We start from the raw sequence: 21,200 nt of genomic DNA, 5'->3' as shown, positions 1-21,200 counted from the left end.
CACTGTATGTTGTGCCCAAAACTGACAGAGGAATTGTAAAAATGCACATATACAATACACTTGAGAAACTATGATTGGAATGGGTATTACTATTCAGATATTTGGCTTCTCTTCCTTTTGTTTTGCAGCAATAGAACTGGCCTATTTTTCATAAGGCATTAATTTTGTGGAAGTTATTTGGATCATATATTAAATTCCAGTCATTGAATTTTAAAATGTTGATCTCTTCTACATCAAAGTCTGGCAGTGATTCCCAGCTGGTAGGAAATGATTCATGCTTTATGAATACAGAGAGTAATTGATAAAGTAATACACAAAGTCATTCATAAATTTACTCATATAAATTCATAAAGGTGGGTTCTGGGTGTTGACTTGGCCAGTCTTGTTTGGGTGATTATACAAATTGGACTTTCCTGGCATAAACAAAACCGTTATGAGCTTAGATTTTCATGTCAAAATACACTGGTAAAAACTTCAGATGTCTTGTTATTACACGTTAAAATTTTCACTTAAGTATTGAATAGTTAATAGAGAAGTCATTGGAGTTCCTACTGTGGCACAGCAGAAACGAATCTGACCAGTAACCATGGGGTTGTGGGTTCAATCCCTGGCCTTGCTCAGTAGGTTAAGGATCTGGCCTTGCTGTGAACTGTGGTATAGGTCACAGATGTGGCTCAGATATGGCATGGCTGTGGCGCAGGTTGGCAGCTGTAGCTCCAATTGGATCCCTAGCCTGGGAATATCCATATGCTGAGGGTTGGCCCTAAAAAGAAAAAAAAAAAAGTCATTAAAGCTGACTACCACATTTATATCTTATATATTTGTGTTTAATTTTGTTCTCATTTTTATCACTTTCTAATTTCAAATATTAGATTGGATGAAGGCTGAAAGCTTTGTTTCAATAATTATTTCAATAGTCAGTAATTTTTTTTTTAATTTTCTTTTTGGCTGTACCCAAGGCATGCGGAAGTTCCTGGGCCAGGGGTAGAATCCATGCCACTGTCGGACCTGCACCACAGCTGTGGCAAATGCTGAATCCTTAGCCCAATGCACCACACAAGGGAACTTCTAGTAATTTTCCTTTTTTATTTCATTATATCCTTAGGAAAAAATTGTAATTCAGGGAAAGATGCAAGTAATTAAATTCCAGTAGGGTGACAGTTGAGATGTAAAAATAAATGCTTTTAAAGCAAGCTCCTTAACTGCTCACATTCTGAAAGAGGTTCAGTAAGTAGCATTATAGTTATATCCATATAAAGTTAGTTGGAAACCACATAACCAGCTTCCTTGGCTTAATGAACACAACGTAAAACAACTACAATTCAACATGTTTATTTCTTAATTTCTATTTCTATTCTTATCATCTTAAAGAAAAACAATGCTTATTTCTTATGAATAAAAGTTCAGCATAAATGCGAAAGTAAATTTATGCACAACACCTGAAAGCTACATTGAAGAACAAAACAAGATAATTTGGACATCACAAGTAAATCATTATTTTGTTGATAAAGGCTGTCCATGTCTTCCAGGTACCTTAAAGTGAAAATCTAAAGTCACCCAGTAATCAGAGTGGAACAGAATAACCAAAACTCAAAAGAGACTCTGACTTGAAAGGTGTGGAAAAGCTGCAGGGAAACCAAGAAAAACTCATGTACTAAACTACACTTAAACTTCTATGCATAGGGCAAAAGTGAAGGACAAGGCAGTATATGATGCCCTCCACCTCTTGAATCCTTTGAAAGGATTTAGGGTTTAAAATTCTGAGATTTTTTTTAAAAAAGTATTTTACCCAAGAGGGACTTAATTTTATTTAGGAGTTCCCGTTGTGGTGCAGTGGTTAACGAATCCGACTAGGAACCATGAGGTTGCGGGTTCAATCCCTGGCCTTGCTCAGTGGGTTAAGGATTCGGGCATTGCCATGAGCTGTGGTGTAGGTCACAGATGAGGCTTGGATCCCGCGTTGCTGTGGCTGTGCCGTAGGCTGGTGGCTACAGTTCCAATTCTTCCCCTAGCCAGGGAACCTCCATATGCCATGGGAAGCGGCCATAGAAAAGGCAAAAAGAAGGAAAAAAAAAAAAAGAGTGACTTAATTTTATTTAGTGTAGTGATGCCAAATTATGTATGTTCTCTTTATTACTTACAAATGAGAATACTTTTAATGTTAGTATTTATGGAGCAATTACAATGTGCTAGGTAAGTAGCAATCAAATAAGATAATCTCTAGCATATATGGTGCTCACCATGGGATAGGGTCTCAACTGTAGCATGTTAATTTGGTAAAACGTATGTTTTATCAATTTGGGAGAAACAAGTATACCTAGTTCTATCTGTATAGCTCTCAGGGGGTATAGCCTGGTAGAAGAGTCAACAAGAAAGTCTAGGTAGCTACAAAGAATTTCAAACACTCTGGCTTGCAAACAGAAACGACATGGTAAGGACAAGCACCAAATATAGAAAAATGCAAGGTTACACAAAAACTTTAAAAGACACCAAGAAGGTGATTTAAATAAAAATTCTTATACTATTTGAGTAATTTATAGGTATGGAGAGATTAATCACCAAAAGGAGGTCAAATATGGAGAAAATACATCAACATCCAGTGTAACTAAAAATGCTAAATCCAGTAAATATTAATAAAAGCAAAGATTGGAGTTCCTGTCGTGGCTCAACTATAATAAACTTAACTAGTATCCATGAAGACGGGGGTTCAGTCCCTGGCCTTGCTCAGTGGGTTAAAGATCCGGCTTGCTGGGAACTGTGCTGTAGGTCACAGCCACTGCCCCCATCCCGAATTGCTGTGGCTGTGTGTGGCTGTGGTGTATGTTCCATTTGACCCCTATCCTTGGAAATTCCATATGCCAGGAGTGCGGCCCTAAGAAAAACTAAACAAATAAAAGGAAGATTTAGCACAGAGACATGCATAGGTTTGGAATATATACATATTTCTACAACAACACAATTTCTTAAGACAAAGGTATTGCAATTGGAGTTAGGTTTGCTGCAGTTAAGGAGAGGCTCACTCCACCAAACACAACACTTAATTAATTGAGTACTAAGCTATTCCTGAAGTTGGGGCTGTTCTTAATTTCTCCCTCAGGGTCCTGAAGCAAGAGGTTGGGGAAAACCGGCTTCAGGAATTGGAACTCACCAGTTCTGCGGTCTCCCGCCAGACACACCTCGTAGCGGTAGCCGTGGGCCAGGGTGCCCGTGCCGCCCACGTCCAGCAGCTGGCCCGGGACGCCGCCCTCCGCGGGCCCCGCGCAGCCCCCCGCCGAGGCCGCCCCGCCCCGCCGGCACAGCCGCCCCGCCGCCAAGGCCAGCAGCGCCCCCACCAGCAGCGCCGACACGCACGCCAGCGCCCCCACCAGGGCGACGGTGAGCGGCTCGTCCGCGCCGGCGCCGGCGCCCGGCGCCCGGCCGGGGGCCTCGGGCGGCGGCAGGTAGGGCTGCGAGAAGCCGTCCACCAGCAGCACGTGCAGCGGGACGCTGGCCGAGAGCGGCGGCTCGCCGTGGTCCCGCACCAGCAGCAGCAGCCGCTGCCGGGGCGCGTCACGCTCGCTCAGCGGCCGGGCCGTGCGCACCTCGCCGCTGTGCGCGCCCACGCCGAAGAGCCCGGGCTCGGTGGCCTGCAGCAGCCGGTAGGACAGCCAGGCGTTCTGGCCCGCGTCGCCGTCCACCGCCACCACCTTGGCGAGCAGGTAGCCCGGCTCGGCCGCCCGGGGCAGCAGCTCGGTGCAGGGCGCCGAGGCGTTGGGCGGCGGGTAGAGCACGACGGGCGCGTGGTCGTTGGCGTCGGCCACGAGCACGCGCACCCGCGCCTGGCTGCTGAGCGCGGGCGCGCCGCGGTCGGCGGCGCGCACCTGGAAGTCGAAGGCGCGCAGGGCCTCGTAGTCGAGGGCGCGCAGGGCGAAGAGCTGGCCGGTGTCGGGGTTGATGGCCACGAGCGAGGCGAGGGGCAGGTGCGGGTCGGAGGGCGGCAGCAGCGAGTAGGTGAGCTGGGCGTTGGCGCCCGCGTCGGCGTCGGTGGCGCGGACGGTGCCGATGTGCAGGGCGGGGCTGTTGTTCTCGCGGACCCGCAGGGTGTAGGCGGGCTGGCTGAAGGCGGGCGCGTTGTCGTTGACGTCGGCCACGCGCACGGTCAGGTTGTGCTGGGTGTGCCGCCGGGGCGTCCCCAGGTCGCTGACGCTGATGGTGATGTTGTACTCGGCTCTTTCCTCTCGGTCCAGCGGGCTCTCCGTTACCAGGGTGTAGTAGTTCTTGAAAGTCGGTTTTAGAACGAAGGGCAGATTATCCGGAATAGAGCAGATCATCTTTCCGTTGTCTCCAGAATCTCTGTCTCTGATTCGGAAGACAGCGACCACAGTCTCAGGACTGTTTTCTGGGACGGAGCTGGTGAGCGAAGATATGGTCAGTTCGGGGGCGTTGTCATTCACATCTACCACCTCTATGACCACAGTGCCTTTTCCAGAAAGGCCTCCTCCATCCGTAGCCTCAATTTTCAGGTGATAAGATTTCATTTGTTCAAAATCCAGTTTCTTTGTCAGCCGGATTTCTCCTGTGACTTCGTTTATTGAGAAAGTTTGCTTAATTTCATCTGATGCTTGGAAGAAGCCATAGGAGACCTTCCCGAAGTTTCCAGCATCTCTATCCCTAGCTAAAACAGTAAGTATGGGGGAGTCAAGGGGGCTGTTTTCCAGAACCTGCACCTCATATGGAGAGGTCACAAACTCAGGCGCATTGTCATTGACGTCCATGACCAGGATTCGCACCATGCTGGTGCCAGACCGAGGTGGAGACCCACCATCCAGTGCCGTGAGGGTTAAGCTGAGCTCAGGCTGCTCCTCTCGATCCAGTGCTTTGTCCTGCACCAAATCTGGGTATTTCTGGTCGTCACTATGATTTCGAGTGACAACGTGAAAATGAGAATTGGGGCTGATGGTGTAATTTTGAAGACCATTGCTGCCCACATCCAAATCCTGAGCGAATTGCAGGGGAAATACAGCCCCTGGCTGGCTGTTTTCTGGTATTTTCAGGAGTATTTCCCTGTCCGGGAATACTGGGGAGTGGTCGTTGATGTCCTGAATTAGTAATTCCCCTTCAACAAACTGCACCGGAGCTTCTAGGAATACTTGGAAAGGCAGTATACAGGGTTCAGTGGGGCCACACAGCTCTTCCCGATCTGGTTTCTCCCTCCAAAGCAAGTCTCCGGTCTGATGATCCAGCTGCAAGCGCTGCTTGTCATCGTCAGACACTATCCTGGCGGAGCGGTCCGCCAGTTCCCCGATTCCCAAGCCCAGGTCCTTAGTCAGATGAGCTATAAAGGAGCCGCTCTCTGATTCTTCCAGCACAGAGTAACGAATAGGCGCGGGGTGAGCCTGAGACAGGAATACCATCACGATAAAGACTACTTGCCTGTTCGGCTGAATTCCCTCTCGAGTCTCCATGGTGGGTCCGGATGCTGACATCCAATCCCTTCAGCGACCGCAGAAGGACCTGAGATTACTCTCTTCTGATTTCTCGCTTGGAGGAATCCTCACAGCGTTGCTTTGGATCTTGAATTCGTTTATATGTCGCTGCCTAAACTCGTCGGGAACGCAGTTTGGCTGGCCGATCTGCTTCCGGGTGTTTTTGATTCGGTCTTGCAACAAAGGAATACGCGAGCTTTTAAAGAGCTCTTTCGCCACAATCTTAGCCTGCAGCGCCACCCTGCGTCTTGATTGAGAAACTAATATTCTCAAGTCAGCCTATTTTGGAAGTGTCTGAATAAGCCATTTTATAAAGTGGATAGAAATTTTACAAGTTTTGTTATTCCTTGAAATGGCTTAATGCATAAGATTATTTCATTACATTGCATAAACCGGAATAATTTTGAGCACAAAGCAAATGGATATCTACATTTCCCTTGCCCTTTTCAGCTGAACTTCAAAGTTTCCCCTTTGCCATTATCCATCCAGATAAACTCTTACTAAATTACAATTCATAATAGTTCTATCTGTTTATTTACAGGTATCTGAGAAATTTATGATGATGCCAAAAGTTTGTTAAGGTATTCTCTAGCACCTGGCCTCAGGGAGACAATTTTTCAAAGGAAGGTTTTTTGTTTGTTTGTTTTACACTGGTGTGCAAATAGTAATATATTTGAATAAAGAGGCATCTTCCTTGGTTATAAGTCTTTTTTCAGTGTGAACTCACATTAAAAGATTAAGGAGGTCAAACAGTATTAGAATCAGATTCTTGTTCCTGGACAGGCAATGAAGGAATTTTTTCAGATAAAGAAATTAAAGCTCAGGGTGCTAGGACTTGATTATTCAACTTGACTATTTTCAGGATAATGTCAAGATAAAATCAAGTGAGTGAAAATCCTAGTATTTTATTAAGAGAAGGCTTTAAGTTAAGGCTGATTTACATTGCTATGACTGTGGTGTAGGCTGGCAGCTCCAGCTCCCATTCGACCCCTAGCCTGGGAACCTCTATATGCCATGGATGCAGCCCTAAAAAGACAAAAAAAAAAAAAAAAAAAAAAAACCACCCAAAAACCAAAACAAAAATCTTGGTTTAGCTAGATATCTATATACTTTATAATGAATTTGCTTCTCACCACATTGTCCCTTTGTGTCCCAGGTGTTATATTCCTTGACTAGCTAATTTGTGAGAAAACAAGAAGCTGTGATTTAAAACATTTTAATCTGTGAGAAAAGGGTGCCTCAGTCTTTGTCTATTCACATATGGTGAAGAGGAGAGACTTATTTATGAAATGGATTTCAGCACAGTGTGCAGCTGTTGTGATTGCCCTGATACAGTTCCTTAACTGAGATGCAGTTACCCAGTTTACTGGTTACAAATACTACTCTGAATGGAGTACCACTTTTCGTAGCATGTGTGGGATTTCTCCTCCTTAAATATCTTGTAATTTGATTCCTTAACTACCTTCATAAATCATGATTCACATTGAACGAACTATTTTATTTTAACGCCACACCACCTGTGACATATGAAAGTTCCAGGGCTAGGGGTCAAATCAGAGCTGCAGCTGAAGGCTGCACCACAGCCATGGCAACACTGGAACTGAGCCACATCTGTGACCTACTTGTGGCAACACTGGATCCTTAACCCACTGAGAGAGGCCAGGGAGTGAATCCACATCCTCACAGAGACAATGTCGGGTCCTTGACCCCCTGAGCCACGTGGGAAACTCCAGAATGAATTTATTTTAAAAGCATGTCAATAATCTGAGATTCTAATAGTGATAGAAAGTATTCGGAAAAATTAGTTTTGAAAGAAGCCTAAACTATAGTGGGTTTAAATATCAGTTGGATAAATTAATCCACTCTAATAATCCTGTTTCTACCTCGGTTAAGAAGATTATTGCCAGATCATACATTCATCCGTGGACCTGCCTGACACTAAATGGAGAATTCCAAAAGATGAGAGTATAATACATGCTAAGTACCGTTCAATTAAATTTACTTCTAGTTCTGTTAATTCCTGTTGTAAGAGATACAGCAATGCCCATAATAATAACATCAATACACTTTAGAATTTTCTTTCACCTTTAAGGCAAATCAGAGAAATGTATATCAACATTAAGTTTAATGAAAAATAAACATACTGAAAAGAATCAAAAAAGAGTTATTTTAGATGTAATGAAAAACAAATTTCCTGGAAAAAAAAATGAAGAGCGAAGTGTTCAGTGAGAGTAACAGAGTTCTAGTTAGACTCAAGATAAATATTTCAGAGCAAAATTTAAACTAGATTTTGTTTACTTATTCCTATATCTTGATACAGAAATAATGTTGCAAATTAGCTTTTTTCAGTTCCTTTTGTCAATCCAAAGCAAATGAACTCTAGGTAAGATTAACATACATGTGCCAAAATATGCCGGATAGTATTCTAAGCATTTTACATACATTAACTCATTTTATCCCCCAAACAACCTGTTAGGAAGAGGGCAGTGTTATTAGCCACATTTTATAGACAAAGAAATTGAGGCGCAGAAGGTTTAAATAACTTGCTCATAGTCACACAACTATGTGAAATGGCAGAGCTAGGATTCAAACTGTTGCATTGTAGCTCCAGAGCCATTCTTTTATCTACCTAAGTGGAATAGGAGAAGTTAACAACGTTTGACATAATTAGAATCCAAACTTTAGCCTTGCCTTGGGTGCATAGATATCATAGGTGAAATATATTTGTATTCAAATTTTTAATATAAGAATCTTTAAAATGGTTTGTCTCCCTTAGGTGCCAGCAAAAAGAGGTGTTTACGTAAATTAGAAATGGGGGCGGGGAGCTAAGAGCGTGTGGTTGAGATCATTAATTAGGTAAAAAGGAAGGAAGGAAAGAATTAAGAGTGACATGAATAATGAATTCCCTGTGGCCTTAAATACTGGAGAAAAATACCTGTATCTCTGGAAATGTTATCAGAGTATAAAGTGAAAATCAATGAAGGTGTCCGAAGACAACAATAGTCTAACATTGCATCATGGATTATTTCTCCAAACTGCCAAATTTAGCAGAAAAAAGCTATTACATCTGTGTGGAAGAGGAATTCCTGATAAATAGAGTGACGACCTGCAAAGCCATTTCATTCCAGTCCGGAAAGGTGCCTTATCCATTCTGAAGGTCTCATATAGCCATTTACACAATTGGTTGCCAGACCCAAAAAACAGTATTTAAAATACTTTGTCCCTTTTGAATACCCACAGAGGGAATAATCTCTGGTAACTAAATATCAGTTTTGATTCCTCCCTGGTTAAAACATAGGCGAGAACTTTAAATATCATTGAGGAAAAGATAAAAATCATTTTAAAGGAATTTGAATACGAGCAGTCAAAATTTAAAATGCTAAACAGGAGTTCCCGTCGTGGCGCAGTGGTTAACGAATCCGACTAGGAACCATGAGGTTGCGGGTTCGTTCCCTGCCCTTGCTCAGTGGGTTAACGATCTGGCGTTGCTGTGAGCTGTGGTGTAGGTTGCAGACGCGGCTCGGATCCCGCGTTGCTGTGGCTCTGGCATAGGCTGGTGGCTACAGCTCCGATTGGACCCCTAGCCTGGGAACCTCCATGTGCCGCGGGAGCGGCCCAAGAAATAGCAACAACAGCAACAACAACAACAACAGACAAAAAGACAAAAAAAAAAATAAATAAATAAAATAAATAAATAAATAAATAATAAATAAAAATAAAATGCTAAAGACATACTTTGAAGTTTTGAATAGTCTCACTTGTTTTTAAAAAATGAATTTTTTTTTAAATTTCATGATGACTTGAGGGCTGTTTTATTCTTAACTTGAATGGGGAAAGTATAGAGGGATATTAAACATTTTTGAGAAAAGGAGAGATAAATTGGGGAAATCAGTATTACATTTTAACTAGTATTTTTAGTTAAAACATCAAATAGTATTATTTCAGCACATTAAACTGGCATTGATAATTGGTTATTATAAATGGTTGGTGGATTTTACTAGAAGTTCTTATAAAAGGAATTATCTTTCAGAACTTGCTGCTAAATATACAGATCAGCTGGCCATTCAAAAGAAATAACTGTAAAGCAAGCAATACTGCTCACTGGTGAAAGCAAACTAAAGTTTAATATTCGCTAACCTTCCAAATGAAACCTATAAGGTGTTTTTTTTTTTTAAAAAAAATCACACCAATTGAAATGCAAATTTAGAAAGGAGATATTTGGGAATTCCCTCTCATGGCTCAGTGGTTAACGAATCCAACTAGGAATCATGAGGTTGCGGGTTTGATCCCTGGCCTTGCTCAGTGGGTTAGGGATCTGATGTTGCCGTGAGTTGTGGTGTAGGTTGACGACACCGCTTGGATCCTGCGGTGCTGTGGCTCTGGTGTCGGCTGGCAGCTACAGCTCCGATTAGACCTGTAGCTTGGGAACCTCCATATGCTGCGGGTGTGGCCCTAAAAAAAGACAACAACAACAACAACAACAAAAGGCAAAAGTCCTGTGGGATTTTGATGGGGATTCAGTCGAATCTGTGAACCAATCTGGACATTATCGCCATCTCGGCAATGTTAATCGTCCAATTCATGAACACTCTCCATTTGCTTAGGTTTTCTTTCAGTTCTTTCATTGATGTTTTGTAGTGTTTGGTGTACAAGTCTTGCACTTATTAGATTTATTCCTAAGCATCTTATTCTTTCTGATGCTATCATAAAATTGTCTTCTTCATTTCATTTTTTGAATCAGGCAATACTAGTGTATAGAAATACCATTGATTTTTTTTTGTTTTTTGTTTTGTGTTTGTCTTTTTGCCTTTTCTAGCGCCACTCCTGCGGCATATGGAGGTTCCCAGGCTAGGGGTCGAATGGGAGCTGTAGTCACCGGCCTACACCACAGCTCACAGCAACGCTGGATCCTTAACCCACTGAGCAAGGCCAGGGATTGAACCCGCAACCTCATGGTTCCTAGTCGGATTCGTTAACCACTGTGCCACAACGGGAACTCCAAAATACAATTGATTTTTTGATCTACTGATCTTGTGTCCTTTGCCGAAATCATGTATTATATGGATTCCTTAGGAGTTTCTGTAGGCGCCATCATGTCAGGTGCTTTTACCTCTTCCTTGCCAATCTGAATTATTTTATTTCTTTGTTTTGATTAATTGCTCTGGCTAGAACTTCCAATACAATGCTAACTATAAACATCGAGAGGGAATATCCTTTTTTTTTTTTTTTTGATCTTAGGCAGAAAGCCTAAGATCGTTTCACCATTAAATATGAAATTAGCTGTGGGTTTTTAGAGTTGCCATTTATCGGGTTGAGGATATTCCCTATTATTCCTGATTTCATAAGTATTTTATCTTGAATGAATGTTGGATTTTGGACAATGCTTTTTCTGCATTGAGATGTTTGGTTTTCCGTTTCTGTTAATATGGTGTATTGCATTGGTTGATTTTCATATGTTAAACCAACCTTACCTGTCTGGGCAAATCCCACTTGGTCATGGTGTATAATCATTTTTATATATTGCTGGAGTTGGTCTTTTGTTGAGATTTTTTGCATTTATATTCACAAGGGATATTGGTATTTAATTTTCTTGTGTTAACTTGGCTTCTGACACCAGAGTAATACTGGCCTCATAGAATGAATTGGGAAGTGGTCCCTGCTCTTCTTTTTAAAGTCTGTGAAAGATTGGTATTAATTCTTTAAATGTTTGGAAGGATTCGCCAGTGAAGTCATCTAGTCCTGGGCTTTTCTTTGTGGAAAGGTTTGTTATTACTGATTAAATCTTGTTGAATAGGATGAAACATTCAGGATGAAGAAAGCCATTTCTCCAGAGATAAAGAAATTTAAGGGAAAAAAACCCCAAAATGACATATTTAGAGAAGACAGTTTTAATTTTTGATAAACCTTACATTTTAGAAGTTGAGTTTCTCATAAAAGTTTTTCCTTGTGGATAGCTCATATTAGTTGGAGATAACTGACTTCAAAAATCTGAACCCAGGAGTTCCCATCGTGGAGAAGCAGAAATGAATCTGACTAGAAACCATGAGGCTGTGGGTTTGATCCCTGGCCTTGCTCAGTGGGTTAGTGATCTGGTGTTGCTGTGAGCTGTGGTGTAGGCTGCAGACTCAGTGTTGCTGTGTCTCTGGTGTAAGCCAGCAGCAACAGCTCTGATTGGACCCCTAGTCTGGGAACCTCCATGTGCTGCAGGTGCAGCCCTAAAAGGACAAAAAGACAAAAACAAAAACAAACTGAACCCATTTGGGCAGAGCCTCCTTGCCTGCCTGCTTGCATCTCTCACAACTGTCCTATCTTAATTAATCTATTTCTTGCCTTAAAAAAAATCTGAACCCATTTGTCTCTGATTTCCATTTAGAAAACTTTCACTTTAATAGTTCTGTACCAAATCTCAGGGGTGTTGACATCCCCCAAATGCTCAGAAGATGGCCTTATGAGCAGCAGCCCACTAAAGGCTCCCCGTTCATTCACTACATTTTAGCATCATTGAATAGGAACAGAGAGAACTGAAAGAGGAAGATAGCTGTGATCTATCAGGGATCAAGAAGATAGGGAATGTGGAAGCTCCCTCCGTGGTGCAGTGGGTTAAGGATCCAGCACTGCTCAAGCTGTCGAAGAGTTCACAGCTGCAGCTCAGATTCATTCCCTAGCCCAGGAACTTCCACATGCTGGGAGTAGGGCCAGGGTGGGGTTGGGGTGGGAAGAAGATAGGGATTGCGTTGGCTTTGAGTAAACTCCTCTGGGTGGTTCAAGGAACCAAAGGAAGGGCTGGGATAGGTCCTAGACTAGGTGTAGCATGACTATGCCAAATAAAGGATGGCTTCTAGCTGTCTTTCAGAACAGCATGAACTTGTGCCTGGCTGTGTCTGTCACTTAGGAGCCTAGATATGCTCCCTGCTTCCAGGTCCATGGGCTTAACATCAAGTACTTTGAGGCTTTGAATCATTGATAAAAGAGTCATGGGTTCGAGTTCCCGTCGTGGCTCAGTGGTTAAGGAATCCGACTAGGAACCCTGAGGTTGCAGGTTTGATCCCTGGCCTTGCTCAGTGGGTTAGGGATCCGGCATTGCCGTGAGCTGTGGTGTAGGTTGCAGATGTGGCTCGGATCCCATGTTGCTGTGGCTCTGGTGTAGGCTGGTGGCTACGGCTCTGATTCAACCCCTAGCCTGGGAACCTCCACATGCCACGGGAGCGGCTCAAGAAATGGCAAAAAAAAAAAAAAAAAAAAAAAAAAAGTCATGGGTTCTAGCTCAAGTCACCCTCCAGGATTCCATCTTGTTCTGCCTGGTACCAGCTCAGTACACAATAGAGGACCGCTTAGCAGTGGATTTTCTTTGTCATCCAGCAAGCTGTGTGTCATCCAGGACCACCGTGTGCAGCATGTTGAGACCACGTTTTTTTCTTTGTAATTCTCCTGTATCAGTTACTTCAGTTACAACCCGTTTTCCTCAACATCAGCTTTACTGTAAGATTCAATCAGTTTGTTTACTCAGAAGATTGAAAAGTAAATGATGTCTCCATTAGCTCCCATATCTATAGCCTTACCAGACACCATGACAGCCAGGAAGCAGAGGGTGACAGGCCCTAAGATTTTGCCTCAGAGCAAATGCAGAGCAGTGCTTTTTTTTTGCTTTTTAGGGCCGCACCTGTGGAATACGGCCGTTCCCAGGCTGAGGGTCGAAATGGAGCTAAGCTGCCGGCCTACACCCCAGCCACAGCAATGCAGGATCCAAGCCAAGACCTACACCACAGCTCACGGCAAGACTAGATCCTTGACCCACTGAGCGAGGCCAAGGATCGAACCTGCATCCTCGTGGATACTAGTTGGATTCGTTTCTGCTGCGCCACAGTGGGAACTCCCCAGATTTTATTCTTAGTTTTAGCTAATTTAGACTTTCACAGAGATACTGCTCTTTCCACTTTAGAAGTTCCTATTCTAATCTTTTCATTATTCTACAGGTGATAGATGTGGACGGCAGCTTCTGGTTTGTCCCAGAAGGACCATACACAATCCTAAATCATGTTAGGTTGAAATATGAAGGAGGGAATTAAGACAGGAAACAAAATATTTCCCTCATATATCATATATAAATGAAAAGTAGATATTAATTTTAAAAAATAGGATTGGGTGGGATATTACTTTCACTGTAAGGCATTTAGAGACCATATATACATGCACTTTCTTCATTTTTAAAAAGTGGCCTTCAGGTTGAGAACATTTACATCTCAGAAGTTGCAAACCCACCTGTCATCCCACCAGATGCTTTACTAAATACCGTTTTCTTTATGTCTTCCTACCTTCCTTCCTTTTCTTTTTTGTCTTTTTAGAGCTGCACCCATGGCATATGGAAGTTTCCAGGCCAGGGGTTGAATCGGAGTACAGCTTGCCGGTGTACACCACAGCCACAGCAACTCGGGCCCTGAGCCGCACGTGGGACCTACACAACAGCTTACAGCAACGCCAGATGCTTGACCCACATGAACAAGGCCAGGGATGGGGGGAACCCACATCCTCATGGATAGTAGTCGGATTCGTTTTCCACTGCGCCACAAAGGGAGCTCCATATCAAATGGAAATACACTGATCAGTTGTGCAGAATGCCTTACGTTTAAAATTTTCCTCAGTCATCCACTATAAATGCACTTTAGGCAAATCTAAAAGGAATTTGCCCTATTAACCTAAACTTTTGTCCATTTTGGGCCCATATAAGCATGACAATATTGAAATATTAACTGCAAATGTCAAAACAGTGAATTACATGCATCAGTTTTATTTGAGTACTAAAACCCTAAAAGATGGTAAAACGTAAAATGGTACATCCTAAAACATTTTTATCTACCTACTTCATTAACCACAACGAAGCTGCTTTAGAGTATTATATAAAGAACATTATCTGACTACATTCAACAGGGTAGAGTCTAAGACTGGGGGTTCAGAATTCTCTCTGCATTGCTTTGGATATAGAATTTGAAACAAACATCTTAAATAAACCTATCTGAAATCATCGTTAAAAGATAAAGCATTTATTTTTGCTCACCTATTTAAATAGAGGCAATAAGCCTGGTTTGAAAAGATAGGAAGCAGATGAAAAAAGAACATGCAACGATTAATTAGTAAAGTCAATATATAAACTAAATACTGTATCAACTCAAGAGCCTTCATTGAAAAGAAAACATTTGTAGCCAAACAATGAGTTTTTCATGCTTTCTGTTAATGAAACCTAAGCTATTCTTGCAATTGGAGAATTGCACTAGTCCTGCCCAATGTCTTGAACCAGACCACTGGGGAGAATTGGCTTCAAGAATTTAAACTCATCTAACCCGGAGCCTCCCGCCAGACACACCTCGTAGCGGTAGCCGTGGGCCAGGGTGCCCGTGCCGCCCACGTCCAGCAGCTGGCCCGGGACGCCGCCCTCCGCGGGCCCCGCGCAGCCCCCCGCCGAGGCCGCCCCGCCCCGCCGGCACAGCCGCCCCGCCGCCAAGGCCAGCAGCGCCCCCACCAGCAGCGCCGACACGCACGCCAGCGCCCCCACCAGGGCGACGGTGAGCGGCTCGTCCGCGCCGGCGCCGGCGCCCGGCGCCCGGCCGGGGGCCTCGGGCGGCGGCAGGTAGGGCTGCGAGAAGCCGTCCACCAGCAGCACGTGCAGCGGGACGCTGGCCGAGAGCGGCGGCTCGCCGTGGTCCCGCACCAGCAGCAGCAGCCGCTGCCGGGGCGCGTCGCGCTCGCTCAGCGGCCGGGCCGTGCGCACCTCGCCGCTGTGCGCGCCCACGCCGAAGAGCCCGGGCTCGGTGGCCTGCAGCAGCCGGTAGGACAGCCAGGCGTTCTGGCCCGCGTCGCCGTCCACCGCCACCACCTTGGCGAGCAGGTAGCCCGGCTCGGCCGCCCGGGGCAGCAGCTCGGTGCAGGGCGCCGAGGCGTTGGGCGGCGGGTAGAGCACGACGGGCGCGTGGTCGTTGGCGTCGGCCACGAGCACGCGCACCCGCGCCTGGCTGCTGAGCGCGGGCGCGCCGCGGTCGGCGGCGCGCACCTGGAAGTCGAAGGCGCGCAGGGCCTCGTAGTCGAGGGCGCGCAGGGCGAAGAGCTGGCCGGTGTCGGGGTTGATGGCCACGAGCGAGGCGAGGGGCAGGTGCGGGTCGGAGGGCGGCAGCAGCGAGTAGGTGAGCTGGGCGTTGGCGCCCGCGTCGGCGTCGGTGGCGCGGACGGTGCCGACGTGCAGGGCGGGGCTGTTGTTCTCGCGGACCCGCAGGGTGTAGGCGGGCTGGCTGAAGGCGGGCGCGTTGTCGTTGACGTCGGCCACGCGCACCGTCAGGTTGTGCTGGGTGTGCCGCCGGGGGGTCCCCAGGTCGCTGACGCTGATGGTGATGTTGTACTCGGCTTGGCTTTCTCGGTCCAGCCCGCTTTCTGACACGAGAGTGTAAAAATTCTCAACAGAAGGTTTAAGAGTAAAAGGAAGATCATCTTGAATGGAGCAGACTATTCTTCCATTGTCTCCTGAGTCAGGATCTGAAACACTGAATACAGCAATTATGGTCTCCTTCGAGTTTTCCGGGATCTCATTGACGAATGTTGACATGATCAGTTCTGGGGGGTTGTCATTCAGGTCTACCACCTGGACAAACACCACACAACTTCCAGAAAGGCCCCCACCATCTGTTGCCTGAATATTTAATGTATAGGTCTGAATAGATTCAAAATCCAGTTCCTGTGTTAAAAGGAGTTCTCCTGATTTTTCATTTATTCGAAATGTTTTGCGAATATCTTCAGATGCTTGGGAAAATACGTAAGATATTTCTCCGTAGAGTCCAGCATCTGAATCTCTGGCAGAGACGATGGCAACCTGGGATCCAATGGGGCTGTTTTCCAGGACTTGCACCTCATAGTGCAGCTTTGCAAACGCAGGGGCATTATCGTTGACGTCCAGGACTTCAACGCGGATTAAGGCGGTCGCAGACCTAGGTGGAGTCCCTCCATCCAGCGCGGTGAGGGTTAATCTGACCTCAGGCTGTTCCTCGCGATCCAGGGCTTTGTCCAGCACCAGCTGTGGTAATATTGTGCCGTCGGAACTGTCTTGTAATTTAAGATGGAAGTGGGAATTGGGGCTGACTGTGTAACTTTGGAGACTGTTGCTTCCAACATCTAAGTCCTGGGCACGTTCAATTAGAAAAGCAGTTCCTGGAGCAATACTTTCTGAAATTTTCAGAATTATTTCTTTGTCTAGGAAAACTGGGGAGTGATCATTTATGTCCCTAATCTGTAGCTCAGCCTGGAAAAACTCCAAGGGATTTTCCAATAATATCTGGAAAGGTAGCACACAGGGCTCCGTAGGGCCGCACAGCTCCTCCCGGTCCAGTTTCTCATTTAACAGCAAATCCCCCGTCTGCCTATCAAAATGCAAATACATTTTTTTCCCTTTGGAAACGACCCGGGCACCCCGCGCAGCTAGATCACTGACCTCCAGCCCCAGGTCTTTCAACAGATTGGCCACAAAGGAGCCACTCTCCGTTTCCTCCGCCACTGAGTAGCGCCTAGGCTCGGAACCAGCCCGAGAGATGCCCAGCAAAACAAAGAATATCAAGACTTGCCTTTGTTTGAGAAAGCGTTCCTTCCTCTCTCCGGCCTCCATTGCCTTCCGGTCTCCCAGCAAACCTGACCCAGCTCGGGCTCGTGTTGTCGCTTATCTGTCTTCTAGTATCACGCAGATAATTGGGATAAGTGGAGAGGTCTAGGGCCCTGATTTTCCGGGGCTCCACCTCGGAAAACCTCCCCTTCCTGCTTGCTTTTGCGGCGGAGCATCTGACTAAAGGAGCGCAGGCTGGTAGCTTTCTTCCTTCTACTTCTAATGCTGCAGCGCCACCCTGCGTCCTTTCGAGTGTTTTATTTTCTCAAAAACTTCAAGGAAATGCCAAAGTTTTCTCTCAGACGGATGGCAGTCTAAATGGAGTATTTTCAGGCAGTGCCTCTCCATGTACCGAAGTAACAGTAATTCCATAACATTATCTAAAATATAGTCCCTATTAAATTTTTATTATCTTTCTGTTATCCTCCTAATTTTCTTCATCTTAAGTAAGAATTCATCTTCACTCGAGTTCCTTTTACAAATGCATTTACTTTCTTAACCACTTATTATCAGGAGTGTCTTAGAAAACATTTTTTTAACCAGGTTTCAGGGTTGCCTTGGGCATTATATCTCTTTACTCTATTACAGTTTCCTGTATTTTAATATTGAATTTTTCGAAGTGTCCAGAAGTGTCTTGTCGACTACACTTTCTTGTAGAAATAAAAAGAAAATACCTAAGGCATTAGTAATTATTGACTATAAATTAACAATTAGCTAGGCTTCAGAAGAAAATGCAACTTAAGTTAAAGCAATAAAACAACAACCATAATGTTATTCAGAATGTTATTCAGAATGTCAAGGGTCATAGCTGTCTCTACCTGTATCTTGTTCTTAACTTCAAAGAACCTAATTTCATTAGTGATAAGGTGAGGTTACAGAGATGTCTCTCTGCTCTCTGTCCTGCATTAGGCTCCCAGAATATGGACTTTTTTTTTTTTTTTACATTCAATGGAAAGAAAATTCTGGAAGGACTAAGGCATTTTCTTTTTATTCCAGAGTCCTGAGATAATCCTTAAAGAGGTAAAGTCTGTTTCTGAAAGTGCTCTAGGATGAGCAGGTGTCATCATGACCAATTTTATGGAATTATAAGGTAATGGGATTGTCACCAATATTTTTCACATGAAGCAAGATATTTTTGCAACTATTTCCTCTGTAAATTACCTGAGAGTTTGCCACATAACCATGAAATTGCCTGGTAATATTCTTGCAAGGGATATTATAACTCAACAGATATGAGTGATATTTAAAAATGTTGGGTGAATATGCACCAGGGGACGGGGAATTTAGTGAGCCTGGAGAATTCAGAGTCATTCCTTAATTTGCTGTGACTAAATCTTTAGTGGACTTTAACAACCAGGTTGCTGAAAAGCAGGCATCTCAAAGGTTGTCGCTTGATTGTCACGATCTGGACCTTAGGAGATCCCAGACTCGTGTTGAAACTTACCATTCTTTTCTGTGAGAGTTAAACTTACCTTGGGGTTTTCTCCATTCAGCGATGTTCCCTCACAAATGAACAAATTACTTACCCCAGTGCTATACCACATACTATTGTGAAAATGGAAATTAAACTACCTGTTTGGTTTCCAGTGATGGAAAAATTAACCCAAATCTCATGCACCTCCCCAGGCACACTCCGGAACATTTGGAAGAATTTTTCAAAGGGGGAGAAAAAATCCCAGATTCATAGATTTTTTTTCTGAGAAAACAAAAAAGAAAGTCTACAGGTAATACTTGGAGTTGCACATTTTCTAGAAGTTCGGCGTCGGGAGCCAAGACTCCCGATCTTCGCTCTAAAATGATCTAAAATGTTCCTTGCTGCCTTCATGTTTCACATCCACCCACAGAAGAGCCTTGGCTCCTGAATCTGTGATTTCTTTGGACTCCCCCCTGCTCGGCTCCGTCCTACCCCTAGGCCGTCGCTCCCCTGGCCGCTGCCAGCGCCCCATCTCCAGAAAGCGGCCCTCAAAAGCAGCTTCCCTTTTCTTGGGCCACCTGGGCCACGTCCAGGAAGAAGAGGAAAACTCACCCCTCGCCTTTTTCGGCTGGATTTCCTCTCCGTTTGCAGCGCAGCCTCTCTGGCTGCGTGGTCTTTAATGAAAGGAGCCTGCGGAAGTCTTGCCGGAGGGCTAACATCAGCTTCTATCCAGTCCCCGTTTGTTTGAAAAAAGGTGTACAATCGGAGCTCGCGGCCCAGGTTTCCCAAGCTGCGTCCCTCCCCGGCCCCTCTGAGATCTTGTCTTTGCTAAAATGGAGTCTGTGGCAAGTGCAGGGCCCCTCCTCCTGCTTTTTAGCCTGTAGCGCCACCAGGCGGCCGAACTGCAACTCCGGTACGTACAGCTCTCGCTCGCAGAAATTGTCAAAATGTGTGTCACATCGTCGGGTGGCACCATTCTCATCTCCTGATCGATTGAATCACCTCTCCGACTTCTGGTTTAGTTCATTACACTTGTTATTTACTATATGGCTTTATTATCAGCCAGCTGTACAATTTATTTTGAGAGTGACTTGGATAGGACTTCATCCATTTCAGACAGGCAAGTCATTTGGCTTGATACTCCCTGAGGTTTTAACATTCATCAGCAGGTGCCTATTGCACCCAGATTAACTTCAGCACTGTGAAAGGCATAAGGGACATAAAATTGAATAAAGCCGGGTACCTACCGCTCAAGAGGTTACAGCCAAGAAGGATGACACAAGTAACAATTACTGTAGGGAGTGGTAAGTGCTAAGAAAGAGATTTGGGTAGGCCCTGTGAAGTACTCAAGAAGGATAGTTAAGTAAGAACAGAAATGGGGTGTCAGGAAAGCTTCCCAGAGGAGGCGAGGTTTGAGCTAAGTTGCATTGTATGGTACCAACTTACACCTACTGAAATGATTTTCTGTTGCAAAGAAAGTAGTTCTGATTTTACAGGAAATAAGATTTTCTCCAATGATGGGAACATCATAGCTTATGTGGGGTGCAGTCTTTTACTCAGTCAACAGCACAGAGCTCTGTATGAAGTGTTTTGGGGCTGAAAAGATTAGGACTGGGCCCTTTTTATTGATTTGAATTTGCTCATCTATCTAACACTCTCTCTAGAGGAGGGTCCTGCAGCATGGGCATGTGCAGGTGTGAGTGCTTGGTTGCGTTAATATTTTGGGGAGGTATGTTCAGGTGGTGATTGAGAGCATGGTCTTTTATGTCAGGAAGACCCATATTCAAGTCCTGGCTCTGCTACATCGTATATGGTTTTTTTTTTTTTTTTTTTGTCTTTTTGCCATTTCTTGGGCTGCTCCCGCGGCATATGGAGGTTCCCAGGCTAGGGGTCGAATTGGAGCTGTAGCCACCAGCCTACGCCAGAGCCACAGCAATGCAGGATCTGAGCCGCGTCTGCGACCAACACCACAGCTCATGGCAACGGCAGATCGTTAACCCACTGAGCAAGGGCAGGCATCGAACCCGCAACCTCATGGTTCCTAGTCGGATTCATTAACCACTGCGCCACAACGGGAACTCCATCATATATGTTAAGTTAGGAAAAACCAGACTTCAGTTTCTGCATCTGAAAAAAAAGGAGGGAATATAATGATGGCATCTACTTCATGGAGCTGTAAGAATTAAGTGAAACAATGTTTATGAAATGTTCAGCCTGGTGCTTCATTCACAGTGTTTCATTAAGTGCAAACTATGGAAAGTGGTGATGCAATGAAAACAGGAACGTAACTACATAGTCCTCCTACAACAAACGTAAGTCTAAATGACCCCTGAAATGGAACCCTTGGGAGTTCTCATTGTGGCTCAGCGGTTAACAAACCCGACTAGTCTCCATGAGGACACGGGTTTGATCCCTGGGTTGAGGATCCAGAGTTGCTGTGAGCTGTGGTGTAGGTCACAGATGTGGCTTGCACCTGGTGTTGCTGTGGCTGTGGCACAGGTCGGCAGCTACAGCTCCGATTGGACCCCTAGCTTAGGAACCTACACATGCCGCGGATGAGGCCCTAAAAAGATGAAAAAGGGGCGGGGGGTGGGGGGGAGCCACTGTGCACTGTTGGTGGGAATGTAAGTTGTTGCAGCCTCTCTGAAAACTAGTGTGGAGGTCCCTCAGAAAATTGAAAAGAGAGCTA

The 21,200-nt window shown here is 45.0% G+C and overlaps 2 protein-coding genes across 2 annotated transcripts; both read right to left on the bottom strand.

Annotated features, from left to right (window-relative positions):
* LOC110259512 (protocadherin beta-4-like) lies at positions 1,073-6,463 on the bottom strand. Its single transcript, XM_021084907.1, has one exon. The coding sequence runs from the start codon at positions 5,463-5,465 to the stop codon at positions 3,042-3,044; it is 2,424 nt and encodes an 807-aa protein (XP_020940566.1). The 5' UTR covers positions 5,466-6,463; the 3' UTR covers positions 1,073-3,041.
* On the bottom strand, positions 14,235-19,361 carry LOC100514339 (protocadherin beta-2-like). The gene is made up of 2 exons (XM_021084911.1): positions 19,124-19,361; positions 14,235-17,747 (listed from the first exon to the last, which is right to left on the bottom strand). The coding sequence occupies exon 2, from the start codon at positions 17,101-17,103 to the stop codon at positions 14,731-14,733; it is 2,373 nt and encodes a 790-aa protein (XP_020940570.1). The 5' UTR covers positions 17,104-17,747; positions 19,124-19,361; the 3' UTR covers positions 14,235-14,730.

The sequence above is a fragment of the Sus scrofa genome, chromosome 2 (assembly GCF_000003025.6).
Source record: "Sus scrofa isolate TJ Tabasco breed Duroc chromosome 2, Sscrofa11.1, whole genome shotgun sequence".
Taxonomy (NCBI): Eukaryota; Metazoa; Chordata; class Mammalia; order Artiodactyla; family Suidae; genus Sus; species Sus scrofa.
Note: the sequence above shows the minus strand (reverse complement) of the source record. Positions and strands in the feature narration are given on the sequence as shown.